Genomic DNA, 17,309 nt, shown 5'->3' with positions numbered 1-17,309 from the left:
CCCACCTCTGTTCCTTGGTTGGTTACAAGTGGTTATTTGAGTTACTATTTCCTTATTGTCAACTCAAAGCAGTCTGGCCATTCTCCACTGAGGGTCTTTTTCCAGTACTTAAAACACCTCTCCTCCCCACTCTGATGCTTGGTATCAACTTCAGCAGGTGATCTTAACCATGTCTGCACACCTAAATCCATTGGGTTGCTGCTATGTGTTTGGCTGATGTTAATGAGCACTTGTACAACTGTGAATATCAAAATGTAGTTTTAATGACACAGGAGAGCTTTGATAGGTGCATCTGATTTTCTTTTTTTCAAAGCTCTCAACAATAACGATGTAGAACAAAATATAAATCATACAAGCAACAGTACAAATTCTCAGAAAGTACATAAGTAATAAGTAAATAAAAACTATATAATAAACCTTTCAGTCAGAGGTGAAGCTGATACATGTATCTGTGTACAGCTTTAACACTGCAAGGTTTTTTGGACCCCAGGAAGAATAATGCTGAGTTTAACTAATATGATTACATGTACATTTTCCACGAAGGTTTGAAAAACGTTAAATTTAATGGAATCTGGTCAAATGAAATTTACCTGATTGGTAAGTTTATACCAGGCATACCAATCCTTTGATTTTCTATATTTCAGGTTTTTGTTTTGTTTTTTTTGTTTTTAGCCTAATAAACTAACCACATATGCCGTGCTGCCACGAAGCGGTCAAACGGCATGATTGCAAAAAAAATCCGCTCACATTCTATTGGTTAATTAAACGTGACGTAACCCGGTAAAAACGGAAGTGTTGACGAAGTAACTGACAGCTTTTGTTTTCTGTTCCTTCAATAGGCAAGTGTGGCTCTTTTACTTGGTAGTTTTAACAGGTAAGCTTTGTGTTACTTCTCCGCAATTTTATGTAATGACAGTGCAGCATTACAAGATGTTTATAGGCACACTGCGAAGGCAGCGATGTCATAAAAGAGAGACACGACAGTCAACCAGCACTGAACTGGAGTAATCCTGTAGAAGTAAAGATGCTGATAAAATGATATCTCGCAGTGGGGCTTTAAAACCAAAGTCACCGAACATTTTCAGAGGTTTTGACTGTTTAGTGCTGTTTAGTTTTTCTGTGTTGACGAACTTTACAACCTCGAAATAACTTCCTGGACCCGTTTCGTTAAGGTCGGGGTTGCCAGGTGCAACAGTGACACTGCTCGTCACTAGTTCACTGGAAGCTGTTTCCTTTCCACTCAGCTGTGTGTGATTTCTCCTCACAGCTACAGATATGAGCGACCTTCCCGTGAACCCTCTGGTTCTGATTGGTATCGGGTCCAGTTTTGCCTTCTCCGGCCTGTTTTATCACCTGTACAAAGAGAAGAAGAGAGAGTTGAAAGCGCTAAAGGCAAGTGACATGTCTGCTGTAAACCTTAAATACAGTCTGACCTTTATCATTCAAGTCAATCTTCTCCATTTTTAGGAAATCCCTGTTTTCAGACCAGATGAAGATTTGGTCAGGGTGCTTAATGCCACTCCCCACAGGCGGCTCCAGTATGTTGCTGTTGAAGGTAGAAATATGTCAACACACTGAATGAGCTCAGTCCTGGAGAGAGAGTTTTAAGAAGACTAATGATTTCCTACATGTCTGGTTTAAGGTCAGGTCCAGGCAGACGGGGAGCCTCTGACCAGCCAGTTCATCCCACGATGCTACGGTGTGATTCAGAAGATTGTTACAGTGGAGCATTGGAAATACTGGGACTCCAGTGCTGCGAAATGGTGAATACCACTAAATAATACACCACAAATGTCTTTTTATTAATCTTCTGCTCTACTGAGAATGCATTCTCTTACAGGAACACCCGGATAGGGTGCAAAAAAGAGAGCAACAACTCTGTGCCCTTCAGTCTGATCAGCCCAGACGCCTACATCTCTGATGCAAGTGTGAGGGTGCACAACCCTTTAGAGGCCTCCGGCTGCTTTCTGGAAAGGGTTTATTACAAAATCAGAAATGCTGAGGAGGACCTTGTGAACTCATTGCTGCAAACCGTGGGTGGGGAGAAACCAGTGTCGAAGGAGGAGACGGAGGAAATGCTGCGCGTGGAGACCACCATGACGGGGTTCGGCGAGGTGGTGCAGGAGCGAGGCCAGGTGATGAGGCTACAGGCCCCAAAGGGTGGCCGCAAATACATCCTGGTGCCCACTGACCACAATAGCTTTTTGGACAGCCACAGGTCGTCAGCCGCCATGTGGAAGGCGCTGTCTGCCTTTACTGGGATAACTGGAACTGTAGTTCTGGCCTGTGTCATTCGTAGCTTGATGGATAAGCGAGACGAACGATCAAATTAGGGCAGAAGACGAAGGGTTTGGTGCAGGTTTTACTGGTTGCTAAAGTTGTGTCACAGCCTTTTCAATGCCTTTGGTGTTCTTTCATAGATTCTTTAACAAACTCTCAGTGCTGACATAATTCTCTTGCATATTTTGAGTAGTTACAACGCTCACGGGCCGTTTCCTGTCATGTTCCAAGGCAAGCTTAGGGATTTCCAATCATGACCATGGGGGTGAAAAATTAGACACACTGGTGCGAATTAAACTTTTCTTAATACACATAAACAAAACTGTAAATGTAACATCAGTAAAACAAAAAGAAGCCAAATTCATACTAGTTCTGCATTTTAAAATGCATTGGTTTTATATTTTGAAGTATTTTGTCCCTCCCAGCCACCGTACTGAGCTGGATACTTCACAGATCTGCTAAATGAAAATTGTAATAAGTGTTCTCTAAGTTAATTAGATAAAGATTCAGTTCAGAAGCGTGTAAACATGCTTAAAGAGGAGTTAAAGACTGGTTTGGTTTGTTAAAGGCAGGCTGAAACCTGTGCGCTACTGTGAATTTTTTGCTTTTTGTGACGTTTCATGTAACATTATCTTAATCAAAACTGACGTTTTATTTTTGTTATAAAATTGTATTTTTCTAATTAATTGAGATTAAATTAAGTGTAATTTTACTCTTGGGTTGTTCACACACTATACATTCAAGCTGTTATTTATAATGATTGCAGTTTATGCTTTACTTTTACTGTTGGTGCATTCCTTATGCAAACTCTGTCCACTCCTGACCATGAACTCATTCCACCTCCACCATAAAGAGGCTTCAAGTATCTATAATACAGCTTATGGTCAAAAGTAAAGAAGTGTATCCTTCCATGCATCTTCTACATCCTTGCACAGAGCAGCCAAGATGGAAGGAAGCATGTTCGCATAAAGAGAAGCGTTCTCTGAATCTGCCCAGAGAATTAATGAAATGTTTCATTTTCGTCAAATGTTGACAGATGAGACAGGAAGGCTTGAAATCTTATTATACTACAGTCTCCTACCTCTTGGATACTTTCCTTCTGTTCTGTTTTTAAAGTGAACAATCAGTTTCATTAAATAAAAAAAAATGACACAGTTGTCTGTTAAAACTTTTATTCCAAGCAGACCACAGGTCCTTTATTTGGATATTGACATTCACACCAGCCTTTACACGGCGTGGCATAATGTGATTAAAATATGTCCCCTTCAGCTACGCAGAGCACGTCCAGATGGTAACTAGATGCAGAAGCGTAAGAGTTCACCTTGTCATAACTTAAACTGCTCATCATTACTCTCCATCCTCCTCCGAAGACTCCTCAGCCTCTTCCAACCACTGGATGAACTTCTGCAGCTGTTTGAGATAAATAGATAAATTGTTGTTAGAAACCATGAAACTGCTGCAGAGGCCGTGAATGTAAAGCTATACTCAGGCTCAAATGTGAGTACATGAGGAAAGAATATATATAGCAGTTTATAGGCTGTTTCTCAAACATACGTACAGCACCCTTTTTTCTGTTTTCTATCCAGATGATCCCACACGGCTTCAATAATGTTAGATCTGGGCTCTGGGAAGGCCAGCCCATCATAATGATAGTGTTTCACTACATGTTTTTGTATCCAGGTGTGCATACACAATTGTCGCAGGTGTGTTTTTACTGCTTTGGTCGTGTATTTGGGATCATTATCATGGTGAAAGATGAAGTTGTTGCCAATCAGATGCTACTGTATTAGGAATCAAATCAGAGTATTTTGACAAGATCCCCAACACCACTGGGAGCAATGCATCTCCAAACCATGAATGAGCCTCCACACTGTAATACAGATGGCTGCAGACACTGTTGTACCTCCATACATACTGTCAACAACGTGAACCAGAAAGTTTCAAATTTGCATTCATCAGTCTGTAAGATCTGTCACCAATAATTTTCAGAGCACTTCTTGTGTAATTTGGCAAACCTCAGACTTGTCTCCCTGTTTCACTTCCTTAAGAGTGGCTTCTTGACAGCCACTTTCCTACTGACAGTTTCCTATGAGGCTTCATGAACAGTAGATGGATCGACTAAAGGTTCTCTCAGTCACATCTTTGCAGGATATATATATAAATTTAAAATTGGTTCTTTGGTCTGCTATGTGTAAACAGCACTGGTTTATAGTTAGATGCCGTCATAGGTTGGTGTTAAGTGGCTTAACAGACAAAACGAATTCCTCTGAAAAAGATCAGTTACAAGGACTGGACTAAAAGTGAGTGAAAAAGAAGCCAATGTCCAAAGAAAAACTGAAAGAGTTTCAGAAAGCCTGGAGAATTAAAATATTACAGGAATGTCTGGGCCTCTTGGAAACAAAATATAAAAAAAATGGGGGGTAGCTCGACTGTACATTTGCACAGTACTGTAATTCCTTTCTTTACATATACATACATTTACACTAAACCTGTTCATAATGTGAATACTGAGCTTAAACTTTGTTGCTGCTCTGTGCTGTCTCCTGTAGTTCACACTGTACTTACCCCTTGGTTTTTGCGGAGCTGTCTGCTTTTGTCACTGGTGGCTCCCTGAGAGAACCAGCGCAGTATCATTTCCTCCTCCAAGATTTCCAGCTCGTACATATTCATGAGGACCTGAGTTACAAACAAAGCAGCATATTCATCCTCATCCTAACAGGCTGGATAAAGACACAGCAAACAATTCAAACCATTGATTTTAACAATGCAGTTTTGCACGTATAAGTGCTCATTGCTCCTGACCTTGACCATAGCAGCCCAGTGGCTCTCCTGCTCCAGGAAGTGTTCCTCAAAGGCAGACAGGCAGTCTAGATGGTCCTGTGCTCTCTTCACATAATTCTTAAACACTGGCGCCCATTTCTTCAATAGCTGACAGCAGCACAAAGAAAAAGAAAAAAAGAAATGGAAAATAATTAAGTTTTTTGGGTTTTTTCTGAGCTTCTGTTTTGTCATATTAAAAGTAATAGACTTGTATCTTATTCACCGGCAGAAGCAGAGTAACGTATTGTGAAGGGGTGAGATGTGTGCCCTGCTGCTGGAAAGGGTACTCCAGTACCACTCGGGTTAAAATCTGCATCACCTCTTTCAGACTGATATTGTAGGCATACCTGGAAAAGGGAGGTTGGAGGGGGATTGGGAAATGTCAAACTAAGCAACAATCACTGCAAAGACGAGCAACACAGGTGTGAGTCAGTTCCCCCTTACTTTAGAGAGTTGATCTCAAGTACGAGGTTGTCACAGCTGATGTTCTCCTCCAAACCTCTCTGCAGGGTCCCGAGCACCTCCATGTGGAAGACTACATAAGAGAAAAAAACATGTATTAGTATTATTATTCGTTTTGCAGTTTGTGTTGTCATTTTCGGGCCAGGAGGGGGCAGTATGACAGTTCCACATGCAGGCTAGCTAAATGAGACATGCCCTCTCACCTTTGACATCGTCCATCTCAGGGGAAGGAATCACCGGGTCATCGGGGTCATCAGTGTCGCTGTCTTCACTGTCACTCTCAGGGTCTGGATTCAACACCAAGCCTGGGAACACACAAAAACAAGCATGCTGGGACTTCAGCTGAAGCATCATGGGAAATGCCAGTTCCATGATAATGAACTGCTGCTCTACCCCAGAGACACTGCGACAGCTCCTCTTCCTCTGTGTCATCCAGACTGCTGGCCTTCCAGATGTAGCCTTTTCCTTCTGCTCCAACTTCTGCAGGATTGAAAACTGGAAGACAGGAGAACATTCACATCAAGCAGCTTGATAACATATAAACTGATCTAATACAGACTTAATACACACCTTTCTGTTTGGTTTTGTCCGATCTTTGGCCAACCTCAGCATCATCACTGAGGAATTCATCGTCATCCTCCTCTTCCTCCTCTGGATGGTGCATAGACACCACGGTGCCTTCTGGGAGAGAGATGTTTGGTCCAATTACCACCTGTAAAACAGTTCATAGAAACATTCAAATACGCAGATACTGCAAATCTGACTTTATATCTGATGACGTTTTACAAGACGATCACTGAATGCACGTCCCTGATTTCATGCATTGAACTAAGATCGTGTACAAATAGCTATATATTTGTACTACTACTGTGGGTAATTACTTTTGCAGCAGGAAGGTGCAAAGGAGCAACAGCCAGCAGACTGTAAGCCAAATCTGAAACCCTGTTTCCAGTTTGATTAAGACTAGTAAAATCATTCTCTTTTAGCGTAAATCAAAGCCACTTTTGGACATAAAAAAAAGAACACAGAAGACTAAATATGAAGGACACAGGCAACCAACTGATTGGCTGAACTTTGCACAGATGCTAAAACCAAAATTCTTCTATCAGTATTGCTCAATATCTGACATAGTGTGGCATTGCAGTGGATATATGTCAGATTATTTTTTGCCCAGATTTGTGGCATCTCTACTAGACTCCAGAGGGTCACAGCTACTACACTAAATCCAGTTAAGAACCAGATATTTGCTGCAGTTATATTTCTGCAATAACAAGCCATTTTAGATCCTTTCACAGTTTTTGTCAAATCTGCTTATGTTTTCTCTAAAAAGGAGCAAAGAAATGTCAAGAAAAATGGAAAATTTGCCAGTCAAAATGCAATATCCTTAAACGCCTTTAAAATGCAACATCAATTTGCCACCAGACAGAGTTTGCTTTGCAATTGGATATAAAAGATGATGTGGAGCTTACATCATATGCTAGAACACACTGTTTCTTAAGAGTCACGCCCTCTTTGACCTCAGCCTTGTTGCAGATGACAGACTGGATGATCTCCACATTACTGGCAATGTGAACATGATTCCAGATGTAGGCATGATCCAGGACTACATTGTCACCTATTGCAGTGAACCAATAAAAAAAGAAAAATGTTAACTACACTTCTATAACTTAAAACTTGAAGCACTGAGTTTGAGTGGTGCTGGCCAGAGAGCTCACCTATGATGCAGTTGTCACCGATGACACTGTTCGAGATGTAACAGTTGGCACCGATGCTGGTATCACAGCCGATAAGAACGTTCTCCTCCATCTGGCTGCCATGGCCCAGGCTGACACCAGACGCCCTGTAGACATTGTGGCGAGAGTATGTGCAGCTATGTCCCTCCTGGTCTGTGAAGTTGGCTTCGGGGGTCAGGGGATAGACCCACCGCCGCACAAGGTCAGACGACACTGAGTCATACATTAGAAGGTTCGACACTCGGACACCATATCCGTCCTGTGTGACATGCACATGGATCTGGTTGCCCAGAATCTAAACAAAGAAAATGAACAAGGGTCAGAAATGCTCTAAATATTTTTTGTGGCATTATTCAAATTTCAGCATAATAATGCTTCCATAGTACCTCTTCATTGACCAAAAGCCCTCTAACAAAGTCATCTCTAGTTTGGTAGTCAAAATTGTCAGTGAAAAGCTCAGCAACCTGAAAAAATGACATCAAAAACAACAATGTTACTGCAGCCAACAATGACAGTTAAATATTTCCCCTGTGTGGACCAAAACCAACCTGCGGGGAGCAGATACTGATGTGGCTGTCCAGGAGGTCATGTCTGATTTCAAATTCCTCACTTCCACTGTGGAAAATATTCTGCAAGTACGACAAAGACTCAAAAAGTCAATCGAACCCCAAAATGCATCAAAGATATAACAGACTGCCAAAGATACAACTGTTTACCATTGGAAACTGTAGCTTCTTGAGCCCTTGTGTCTTCTGATAGTGTAAAATCTGCTGGCTCTTGCTGTCCACTGCCACAATGACGTCGTCTTCCTCACAACGAGACCTGTGACCCGGCGACGATTCTTTAAAGATCATGGTCATCACTGAGATGTTCTTGTCCATCTTTCGGCGATGCCTTAAGTGCACAAAAACACAGCCTTGTGGAAACACTTAGATCAACACCATTTCTCATGTAGAAAAAGGCTGGCCGGTGGACTTTTACCTGTGCTCCTGCAGAGCCTGGCTGATATCAATATTGGATACCACATCTCCGTAAACCAATATAAAGTCTGAGCGCACCAGGGACTTTGCATCAACATCCCGTAGCACATCCCCAAGGGAGCGGTACAGGTCCGAAGTAATGATGTGGACTGTGTTTGGAGAACTGGGTCGACACCACTTTGATTTCCTGTCAGACACAATATTCATAAGTTTTAATACAATAAGCTTCAGAAAACAAAAGCTCACACACACAGTAGCAGGGAAACTCACTGCAAGTGCGCCTTGATTTTACTGGCCATCCAGCAGCAGAATACAAATGTTTCCTGCACTCCAGTAGAAGTGAGGAACTCCAAGGTGTAGTCGATCATGGCAACGTTACCCAGCGGCAGCAGCGCCTGTCATCAATGAAAATCTGACAGTTAAGTGGAGCTAAACAATCCCGAGACTCGCGTGATTCTCTCATTTTAGCAACTACTGTACAGACAGCATCAAGCACGAGTTCAAATTTTGTTTGATTAAATGCTTTCATCATCCGTATGAGTGATGCCCTGTCACTGTTTACAGCATGGACACAAGCTAGCCTCCATTAGCATTTTGGTTAGCTTAGCTCACTGCCTACCCGCGGCTGGTCTTTGGTCACTGGGAAAAACCTCCGGTTGAAGCTGTCAGCGACTAAAACCGCCTGCAGCGGCTGTTCCTCTTCCTCCTGGTCTCCTGCACCTTTTCTACATGAAAGACCAGACGCCGACCGACTTTGTTTCCCCCCCTTACTAGCCATGTTTGACTCCCAGGTAGTAAGTACCAAACGCTTTCGTCAGACACAGCTACGGCAGCTGTAGCGGGACAATTCTGTGGTAGACAATCCCCGCGAGAGCGCGTGTGTGAAGAAAATTACAGTTTAATTTTCGTGGGTCACATACACATGTGGCCGCACATGTATGAATAACGCATGTATGATAACAGTGCCAAACAGCAAAGTTGAAACAACACCACTTCCATATATATATATATATATATATATATATATATATATATATATATATATATATATATATATATATATATATATATATTTCCTTACTGATTTCACTCAGGCCTGTCCACGGTGCTCACCGCTTCTCGCCCTAAGGTAGCAGAGTTCCGTTGATGGAACCAGATGTGCAGCCTACCAGTTCCAGATGCAGTAATGCACCCTCATAGACCTGATTGGAAAATCAGGTTTGTGAACTGAGTACTGATGTTTTCTTTTCCAAAAAGAACTTCGAAATCTCGATTAGTCTGACCACAAAACAGTTTTTTTTTTCACTATGTCTCACTCAATTTCAAAAGAGCTGTGGCCGCAAGAAGATGATCGCATTTTCACCTGAGTTTGTGGATGGCAGTGATTTCCATGACAGAATCATGCCTGTTTTTAATGCAGTGCCACTGGCTCAGAGTGCAGTCCCACAATTCTCTGTTTCTTGATATTATGTGTTGTAGATGATTCAAAGCCATTGGGATGAAAATTATTATGAAACTGTTTCACAATTTATAGTTTTTTTTTTTTACATAGTGGTGAACCTCTGCCCACCTTTACTTGAGAAGCTTTGCCCCTCTAAGATGCTCTTTTTATTTCCAGTCCTGTTAATGACCTGTTCCCAGCTAACTTAATTAGTTCCAAAATGTTCCTCTACCCGTTTCTTTTCAGTGCCACCTACTTTTCCAGTCTTTTGTTGTCCTCATGCCTACCCTTTTTTGAGACATGCTGCTGTCATCAAATTTAAAACCTTATTTTTGTCTTATAATGGCACATCCTCTCAGTTTAAACATTTCATATGTTCTCTGTGTTCTGTGAATAAAATGTGGGTTTATGCAGTTTTCAAATCAGTGCATTCTGTGTTTAATTACATTTCACACAGCATCCTGTTTTATTAACTAATTTGGTGTGGTTATAGATTTTAAAAGAGATTACAAAATATTCATCTGGTGTAAATGAAATCCACGCTCGAGCTGCTGAAATTTTTTAAATTACATAAAAGAAAAATGTGACCTCCATGTGGAACATGGAATCTCAGTACACTCATACAATCAGCTCCTGTTAATGTTTTATTAATTTTATGATACTGGCACTGGAAGGCTAAGTACAGCAGTTTATTTCAGCTTCAAAGGAAATTTTCATTCAATACTAAAAGGAAAGACAGATGTGTGAGTTATAAAAGCACACTGTAAAATAAATAAAGGAAGGTATTATTTGTCTTTTTATTGATGGCCTTTGCATCTCTGATGTGCTTGCTGAAGTTTATGGGCTCTTCATACAACTTGTGGCTTTACATAAATGCAGTATTGGATATTGGAAAAACATCATTTGCAAAAACTGTGGTGCATGGACTCTTTTTCTCTAAACTCCTATATTTTGTGTTGGACCACAAATCGCACTGTCAATATGAATAATGCTTAAATGACACGTATGTAGTCCAGAAATAGTAATTTAAATAGTAATTCATTTTTAAAATAATGATGATCTTTACCATATCTTCTCACAGAACATGTGAACAACCTGTTTTACTTTAACAGAAACAAAAACATCTGGCTCCTGCCATCCAGACATTTAAACAGGAACCATCATTCGCTGTTCTGTCAAAGCTCGACAGTTTGTCACACCGTTCTCTCTAAGCCTTCTTAAAAGGCATTACGCCGACAGGTGTTTGGTTATCTTCTTGGTATGCTCCAACACCAAGTCGTATTGCAGGGTCTTGGACTTCCAGGACTCCGGGATTCCCTCAAGTCCGACCTAGAAAAATGAGAACAGAACATTTCATAAATCAAACTTAAAATATGTGCATGTGAATATATTAGATTAGCAGACAGCCCCACCTGAGCCCCAAGACAGGCTCCTATGAAGGATCCTCTGCTGCAGGTGCATCCCCCGCAGCTCATGGTGTCTCTGACAGCCGTCTCATAGCGAGTGGCTGTCAGGACTCCGTGCAGCGCGGCTTGGAACGCACCGGGCAAACCTGAAACATCAGAGGCAGATGTGAATGGCATGAAGGCATTTTTCCTGGTTTGTCTCACAGCTATCCAAATTACACATACCGCTTTTTTACCACGTTACTGTTAAGGACTACACTGATGGCAGAGGTTGAAGGAGCTTATCAAAGATACCTCATGCATTTGTGAAGACAGAGGGGATCAGCTCTTGCAGAGTTTTGGATAAATTCTCCTTCACCTGGTGGATGTGTCCTGAAATCAGGCAGAGAGGGTGCAGTAGTGAGTCACACATAAGATGAGATGTTAACTAAAATACTAAACATAACTCTCTGCATATCTCTTTATCCTATCATCATTATGTCACATTGGAACTGAACCTTCAGAGAATAAGGTAAAATAAACTCTTTGATCACATGAGTCGGTCTCATGACTTTAACACAGGGAAGGAAATATGCTGCTGGCCTCACGTACCGATGACTGCTTTGTCTAAATCTTGAGGCTGCTTTCTGTTTGGGTCATTCAGCTGATTGAGCACCGCGTCCAAGGCTTTTGGATCTGGACCATTCAGGATGAAATGTTCCAGAAACCTGGGAAAAGAAGTCAGTGTGGAGCATTTCCGTTTTATGTTTTTCTTTATACATCTTTGTAGAACAGTATTAAATACACTCAACAAAAATATAAACGCAACACCTTTGTTACTGCTCCCATTCCCCATGGGATGGACGTAGAGACCTAAAATTCATTCCAGATACACAATATAACCATCCCTCCCAAACAGTGGTCACAAATCAGTCCAAATGTGTGGTAGTGGGCACATCTGCTATATTGAGATAATCCATCCCACCTCACAGGTGTGCCACATCAGGATGCTGATCTGACATCATGAGTAGTGCACAGGTGTACCTCAGACTGCCCACAACAAAAGGCCACCCTGGAATGTGCAGTTTTTTGCGCTATTGGGGGTCTGGGGACCCAGAACCGGTCAGTATCTGGTGTGACCACCATTTGCCTCATGCAGTGCAACACATCGTCGCATGGAGTCTATCTGTCAATTGTGGCCTGTGGAATGTTGGTCCACTCCACTTCAATGGCTGTGCGAGGTTGTTGGATATTCGTGGGAACTGGTACACGCTGTCATATACGCCGGTCAAGCACATCCCGAACATGCTCAATGGGTGACATGTCCGGTGAGTATGCTGGCCATGCAAGAACTGGGACATTCTCAGCTGCCATCTGCCCTGAACAATGTGAACCATGATTCATCCGTGAAGCGCACACCTCTCCAACGTGCCAGACGCCATCGAATGTGAGCATTTGCCCACACAAGTCTGTTACGGCGACGAGCTGGAGTCAGGTCAAGACCCCGATGAGGACGACGGGCATGTGAGGCCGGTTGGATGTGCTGCCATATTCTCTGAAACGCCTGTGGAGACGGCTTATGGTTGAGAAATGAACATTCAATGCACGGGCGACAGATCTGGTTGACATTCCTGCTGTCAGCATGCCAATTGCACGCTCCCTCATTGCTTGTGGCATCTGTGGCATTTTGCTGTGAGACAAAACTGCACATTCCAGGGTGGCCTTTTGTTGTGGGCAGTCTGAGGTACACCTGTGCACTACTCATGCTGTCAGATCAGCATCCTGATGTGGCACACCTGTGAGGTGGGATGGATTATCTCAATATAGCAGATGTGCCCACTACCACACATTTGGATTGATTTGTGACCACTGTTTGGGAGGGATGGTTATATTGTGTATCTGGAATGAATTTTAGGTCTCTACGTCCATCCCATGGGGAATGGGAGCAAAAACAAAGGTGTTGCGTTTATATTTTTGTTGAGTGTATGTGTTCTGATTTTGCCTCACTACAGAGAAAGGTGTAATCAACCATGCAGCCAAACTGGAATGATCTTTAGAGACACTCAGCTTTCATGTGGCTGATCAGTTTATTAAAATGTGAAATGTGTTCTCTTCTCTATTTTTATACTCTCTGCTCCAAATACTTCTTATTATGCCCAATTTTAATTACCAGATCTAATAGTCTATTGTGGTTTCCAGGTTAAAAACTAAGTTTTATTATTAACCCTTAAATAGCCAATTCTAATCCAACATGTGTAAATAAGTGAAACTGGTGTGCTGGAAGATGTCCTGACCTCGCTGCTGCTAGAGTCTCTGCCACACATTCATCATTGTTCTGGGTGACACGGATGGCCTGTTCCACCTTCTCCAGCATATCGGGCTGTCCTGCATAAAAAGCCACTATAGGAGCCAGTTTGGCTATTCCATCAATCTGACAGTCGTTCTCACAACCTGAAGGAAACCAGCACATATTTAGGTTAGAGATGTTTGTCTTCATAACGTCAAACTGTGAATAATTTCAGAAGCTTTACCCGTCTCCTCTTTGCCTGCATCCACATTCTTCAGGAAGCTCTTTAAACTTGCATGTCTCCACGGCCCATCGATGGGCAGCTGAGGTCTTGGCCCTGCAGAAGTCCAAATTGCATATTTTGTCAAAAAGGTAACGGACCTCAGGGATATCTCCAAGATTTCTCTTACCTCCCCTCTCTCTGTAAGGATCATTGACGGGCGTGTCATACTCTGATCCTGGCCCAAAAACTTTCAGTGTGCGCTGCTTCAGGTCATCAATGTTTAGACCTGGTCAGAGAGATCAGGCATCTTAGACAGTGTGTGAAAATTCCCTACACACTGCACGAACCGAGTCCCTGCATGTAGACTATGTGGCTCTAGAGTAATGCGTAATATTTCTTTGAGGACAGCCCACTTTCTTCTATTTTCCTTATATCACTTGTACAGATATGAGGCAATTTCATGTGTCCAGTTCTAGTTAATCCCTTTATGTTGGACCAAGTGCTACTTCTGGTAGAATTTAAAGCAAATCCATCCATAACTTTATCAATAATTCTACTGACAAACAGAAAAAACAAACTGAATCAACTGCATAACTTCGCTTGCTGTAGATAGTAGTAATCTGAAACCTACTATGACCTATAGAAATGTAAGTTTAGTTTAATTTTAGGGATAAAGTCAGCAGCACTACCTCCACATTCAGACAGGGACTCCAGCAGGACATATGCCTGGTCTCCATAGCAACTCTGCTTGCCAGTCTCCCTCCTGTAAAAAGGGTTAGCGGACTCAGGGTGGAATTCTGGGTTTGGATTCAGAGCCAGGATCCCCTTTAACTTCTGGAGGTCGTACACCCAGTGGAGAGGCTGTGCTGCAAGAGACAAGATAATTACACTCTGAACCTTGACATTACTCAAAACCTAAGGAGATGTGTTAAAAATAAGGACGGACTGAAAATCCACTTCTACTCGTACAACCTGAAGATCTGAGTACTCAACTCAAACCAGGAAGCTCTCAGCTCAGCTGAAAGATACCTGCTAACCTTATGGCAGCTCAAAAGTTATAGTCTTGACAGATTTGACAGGCGACAGAGTTTATCAGTCTCTCACATTGTTGTGGAAGAAATCTGGCCCACTCTTCTTTACAAAATTGATTTAGTTCATTGATGTCTGTTTTCATTTATGCACAGTTCTCTTAAGGTCCCATAATCGAATTGCAATCAGGGTGAGGTCTGGACTTTGACAGGCCCATCGCAACACGTGGATTCTTTTATTTTTCCAGCGATTTTTTTTTTTTTTTAAAGAGATTTGCTGCTGTCCTTGGATCATTGTCTTGTTGCATGATCCAATTTTGAGGTGCCTGAGGTGCTCACACTTGTGATGATCAATTAATCAGGTGCACCACTAAACTAACCCTGCCATGGAAGTAGTATGGTGATATTGAGTGTTTCACAGAACAGCATTTTAGTCCCCTATAAAAACTGTCTTTCCAGTTATTAAACACAAGCATGATTACTTTCATAGATCATCAATGTAAAACAAGTGTGACACTATTAATACCTGCAGCATCTGCCACTGCTGATCCCATGATGGCTCCTATTGCCCTGTTTGCCAGAGCTGAAGCCATCTGCAAAAATGTACAAAGAATTAAATACATTTTTAAAAAAAAGAAATTTTAAATGAAATGAACAGTTAATTTCATTATTTTGGCAGAGTGGACTGTTTAAATGTTCTTAAAATTAACATTTTCTGTTTCCCGCTTTAGTAATGTGGCTAAAAATTATTTTCTATTGCTCACTATTTTATAATGACAAACCATTAATCCGGTATTCAAAAGCTTAAGCTTTGAGCAAACATAAGAGAGTTAGTGACAGTGACAGGGCATTTCTCTTATTATATTTCCCAGCAGTCGGTTTTCTACTGTAACAAAACTCTCCAGCTGATAAGCGGTCATATCGATTTCATCTGCGCTCGACTACCTTTCCTAATCACCTGACAAATCGAGCACAGCTTGGCGGAGCTTTCACCAACTTGTAGCCTGCTAAATGATTAGAAGCTTGGTAGCTACTCACAGAAATATAGCACTTGCTGTTTGTACTCGTTCAAGCTACAGCTAGCAACCACGACAGCAGAGTGCTAGCTAACATACTCTTAGCTAGCATAAACTAGCGAGTTGCTGAGGCATAAATAAAGTTCATAAAGAAAAGTCTGACCTTAGCCTGCGTTATATGTAGCCCACAGCGTACCGTAATTCGTTTAAAACCTTTTACACCAGCAGTACGAGCACCAGCACCACAACACACTTTGATTCTGAAACTTGTTACGAAAGCTTCGGCACCGCCCACAATGAAATGTCTCAATTACCCGGGCCCTCCTCCGGCGAGGAGAGGAACTGTGGTCCTGCATGAGGAAGTCAGAAGTAAAAGAGAAGAGTGTGAGGGTGATGAAAGACATGAATGATGACAGCAAGACAGTAGTGAGGTCTGTGGTAGCAGCTACTGGTAGAAGGTTTAGGCATGATGTGTCATTACATAAGGTGCCCTGAGCCCCTTCTTGTTTGCAGTGGTGATGGACAGATTCCTGGTCTGGCAGGAGTCTTGATAGTCTATGATGAGAAGAAGCATGAAGGTCAATAAAAACCAGACAGAATATGTGTATTTTGTGGTTTTAATGCTTAAAAAAAACATTAATTCACCAGCTTATATAAATGAAGATGGATAACTGAAATTCATAATGACAATTCATAATGGTCTTTTTGCATTTAATGATAGTTTTTCAATGTGCTTTTCACTGTTAGCAGAGCCAATGTTGTGTCAAAAAGGGATTGCTGTCCAAAAAGTGATTTACAGTATTTAAAGGTATCAAGTATTAGTCTTGGAAGAACACAGCTCTTTACCATTAGGCTTCCTGCTGTTGTGTAATGAAAAATTCTGGGTGCAAGTGTAACCCAGGTTATGTTCCTAAGTATGAGTTTGTGATCATTTGGCAGGCATTGAACGCATCACAGTGCTGTGAGCATAGGAGCCTAATGGTGTGTTCTTCCAAGCTAGCTGACTTACTACTGGTGTAAAAGGTTTTAAACAAATTACAGTGCTATATATCTGTGTGTAGCTACCGAGCTTCTAATCATTTAGCATTATACAGTCATTGAGTTATACCCAGGCAAAAAATGTGTTCTCATTTGTGCCCAAGATGAATGTTCACTGCTGTTTAAGGGTATTGCAGGTTTTAGAACGCATTTAAATCGTTCTTATAGTACTTCTTGGGATGATACATGTAATGTTCAAAATCCACATCCACTGAACATGGATCCCAGTTGAAATTAATTTCAGAGTGCAATATGATTCAAAGAGAAACGAATCATCTGCTTTATATGAGCAAGTTCCAGTAAATGACACTTTCATTTATGTACCTATTTTGAAAGAGTTGATTTTCAAAAATGCAGAAGTTTCACAACACATGAATAAACCAGCTACTGTATGTGATGGCAGATGTTAGCGACATCAACCATTAGTCTCAAAATCCAATGGCGCACTGCAAATTTAAGTTAACTGTCAACACAGGTGCACTGCACTGTGAGCTATTCCAAACTGCTACAAACCTTCCAGGGCACAAGAAAGATTGAGGGGACTGGCAGTAATTAGTATTAACAACAAAGTTGGCCATCACATTTCTTGTAATGATGTAATAAATGATTTTGCCTC

General features: G+C 41.6%; 3 protein-coding genes across 5 annotated transcripts; 1 reads left to right on the top strand and 2 right to left on the bottom strand.

Moving 5' to 3' along the window:
- The first annotated feature begins 251 nt into the window (after positions 1 to 251).
- On the top strand, positions 252 to 3,385 carry mul3 (mitochondrial E3 ubiquitin protein ligase 3). 2 transcript variants are annotated; one of them, XM_080861177.1, is made up of 5 exons: positions 252 to 839; positions 1,268 to 1,392; positions 1,468 to 1,555; positions 1,643 to 1,763; positions 1,841 to 3,385. In XM_080861177.1, the coding sequence occupies exons 2-5, from the start codon at positions 1,276 to 1,278 to the stop codon at positions 2,331 to 2,333; spliced, it is 819 nt and encodes a 272-aa protein (XP_080717303.1). In that variant the 5' UTR covers positions 252 to 839; positions 1,268 to 1,275; the 3' UTR covers positions 2,334 to 3,385. The 2 variants fall into 2 exon arrangements, with proteins under 2 accessions (XP_080717303.1, XP_080717302.1); XM_080861176.1 differs by having other exon boundaries at positions 254 to 874.
- Positions 3,386 to 3,435: 50 nt separating this feature from the next.
- eif2b5 (eukaryotic translation initiation factor 2B, subunit 5 epsilon) lies at positions 3,436 to 9,109 on the bottom strand. Its single transcript, XM_080861175.1, has 16 exons — positions 8,895 to 9,109; positions 8,546 to 8,670; positions 8,277 to 8,462; positions 8,012 to 8,189; positions 7,844 to 7,924; positions 7,682 to 7,759; positions 7,278 to 7,590; positions 7,032 to 7,177; positions 6,133 to 6,274; positions 5,956 to 6,057; positions 5,766 to 5,867; positions 5,545 to 5,635; positions 5,324 to 5,447; positions 5,083 to 5,208; positions 4,846 to 4,956; positions 3,436 to 3,690 (listed from the first exon to the last, which is right to left on the bottom strand). The coding sequence occupies exons 1-16, from the start codon at positions 9,051 to 9,053 to the stop codon at positions 3,628 to 3,630; spliced, it is 2,127 nt and encodes a 708-aa protein (XP_080717301.1). The 5' UTR covers positions 9,054 to 9,109; the 3' UTR covers positions 3,436 to 3,627.
- Positions 9,110 to 10,489: 1,380 nt separating this feature from the next.
- Positions 10,490 to 15,970, bottom strand: LOC308383837 (crystallin J1A-like). 2 transcript variants are annotated; one of them, XM_080861994.1, is made up of 10 exons: positions 15,819 to 15,970; positions 15,166 to 15,232; positions 14,301 to 14,477; positions 13,799 to 13,897; positions 13,633 to 13,725; positions 13,396 to 13,552; positions 11,714 to 11,829; positions 11,417 to 11,494; positions 11,129 to 11,268; positions 10,490 to 11,045 (listed from the first exon to the last, which is right to left on the bottom strand). In XM_080861994.1, exons 2-10 carry the CDS (start codon positions 15,230 to 15,232, stop codon positions 10,944 to 10,946), a joined length of 1,029 nt encoding a protein of 342 aa, XP_080718120.1. In that variant the 5' UTR covers positions 15,819 to 15,970; the 3' UTR covers positions 10,490 to 10,943. The 2 variants fall into 2 exon arrangements, with proteins under 2 accessions (XP_080718120.1, XP_080718121.1); XM_080861995.1 differs by having other exon boundaries at positions 15,852 to 15,932.
- Between the last annotated feature and the right edge of the window lie 1,339 nt (positions 15,971 to 17,309).

Source organism: Rhamphochromis sp. 'chilingali', assembly GCF_963969265.1.
Source record: "Rhamphochromis sp. 'chilingali' genome assembly, chromosome: 16".
Classification (NCBI taxonomy): Eukaryota; Metazoa; Chordata; class Actinopteri; order Cichliformes; family Cichlidae; genus Rhamphochromis; species Rhamphochromis sp. 'chilingali'.
Note: the sequence above shows the minus strand (reverse complement) of the source record. Positions and strands in the feature narration are given on the sequence as shown.

Coding starts and splice junctions, on each gene's coding strand:
- mul3 (XM_080861177.1), top strand. CDS start 1,276: ATGAGCGACCTTCCCGTGAACCCTCTGGTTCTGATTGGTATCGGGTCC. Junction 1,393..1,467: donor GAGAGTTGAAAGCGCTAAAG/GCAAGTGACATG, acceptor CTCCATTTTTAG/GAAATCCCTGTTTTCAGACC. Junction 1,764..1,840: donor GACTCCAGTGCTGCGAAATG/GTGAATACCACT, acceptor ATTCTCTTACAG/GAACACCCGGATAGGGTGCA.
- eif2b5 (XM_080861175.1), bottom strand. CDS start 9,053: ATGGCTAGTAAGGGGGGGAAACAAAGTCGGTCGGCGTCTGGTCTTTCA. Junction 8,671..8,894: donor TGACCAAAGACCAGCCGCGG/GTAGGCAGTGAG, acceptor CATTGATGACAG/GCGCTGCTGCCGCTGGGTAA. Junction 7,760..7,843: donor TCAGTATCTGCTCCCCGCAG/GTTGGTTTTGGT, acceptor TCATTTTTTCAG/GTTGCTGAGCTTTTCACTGA.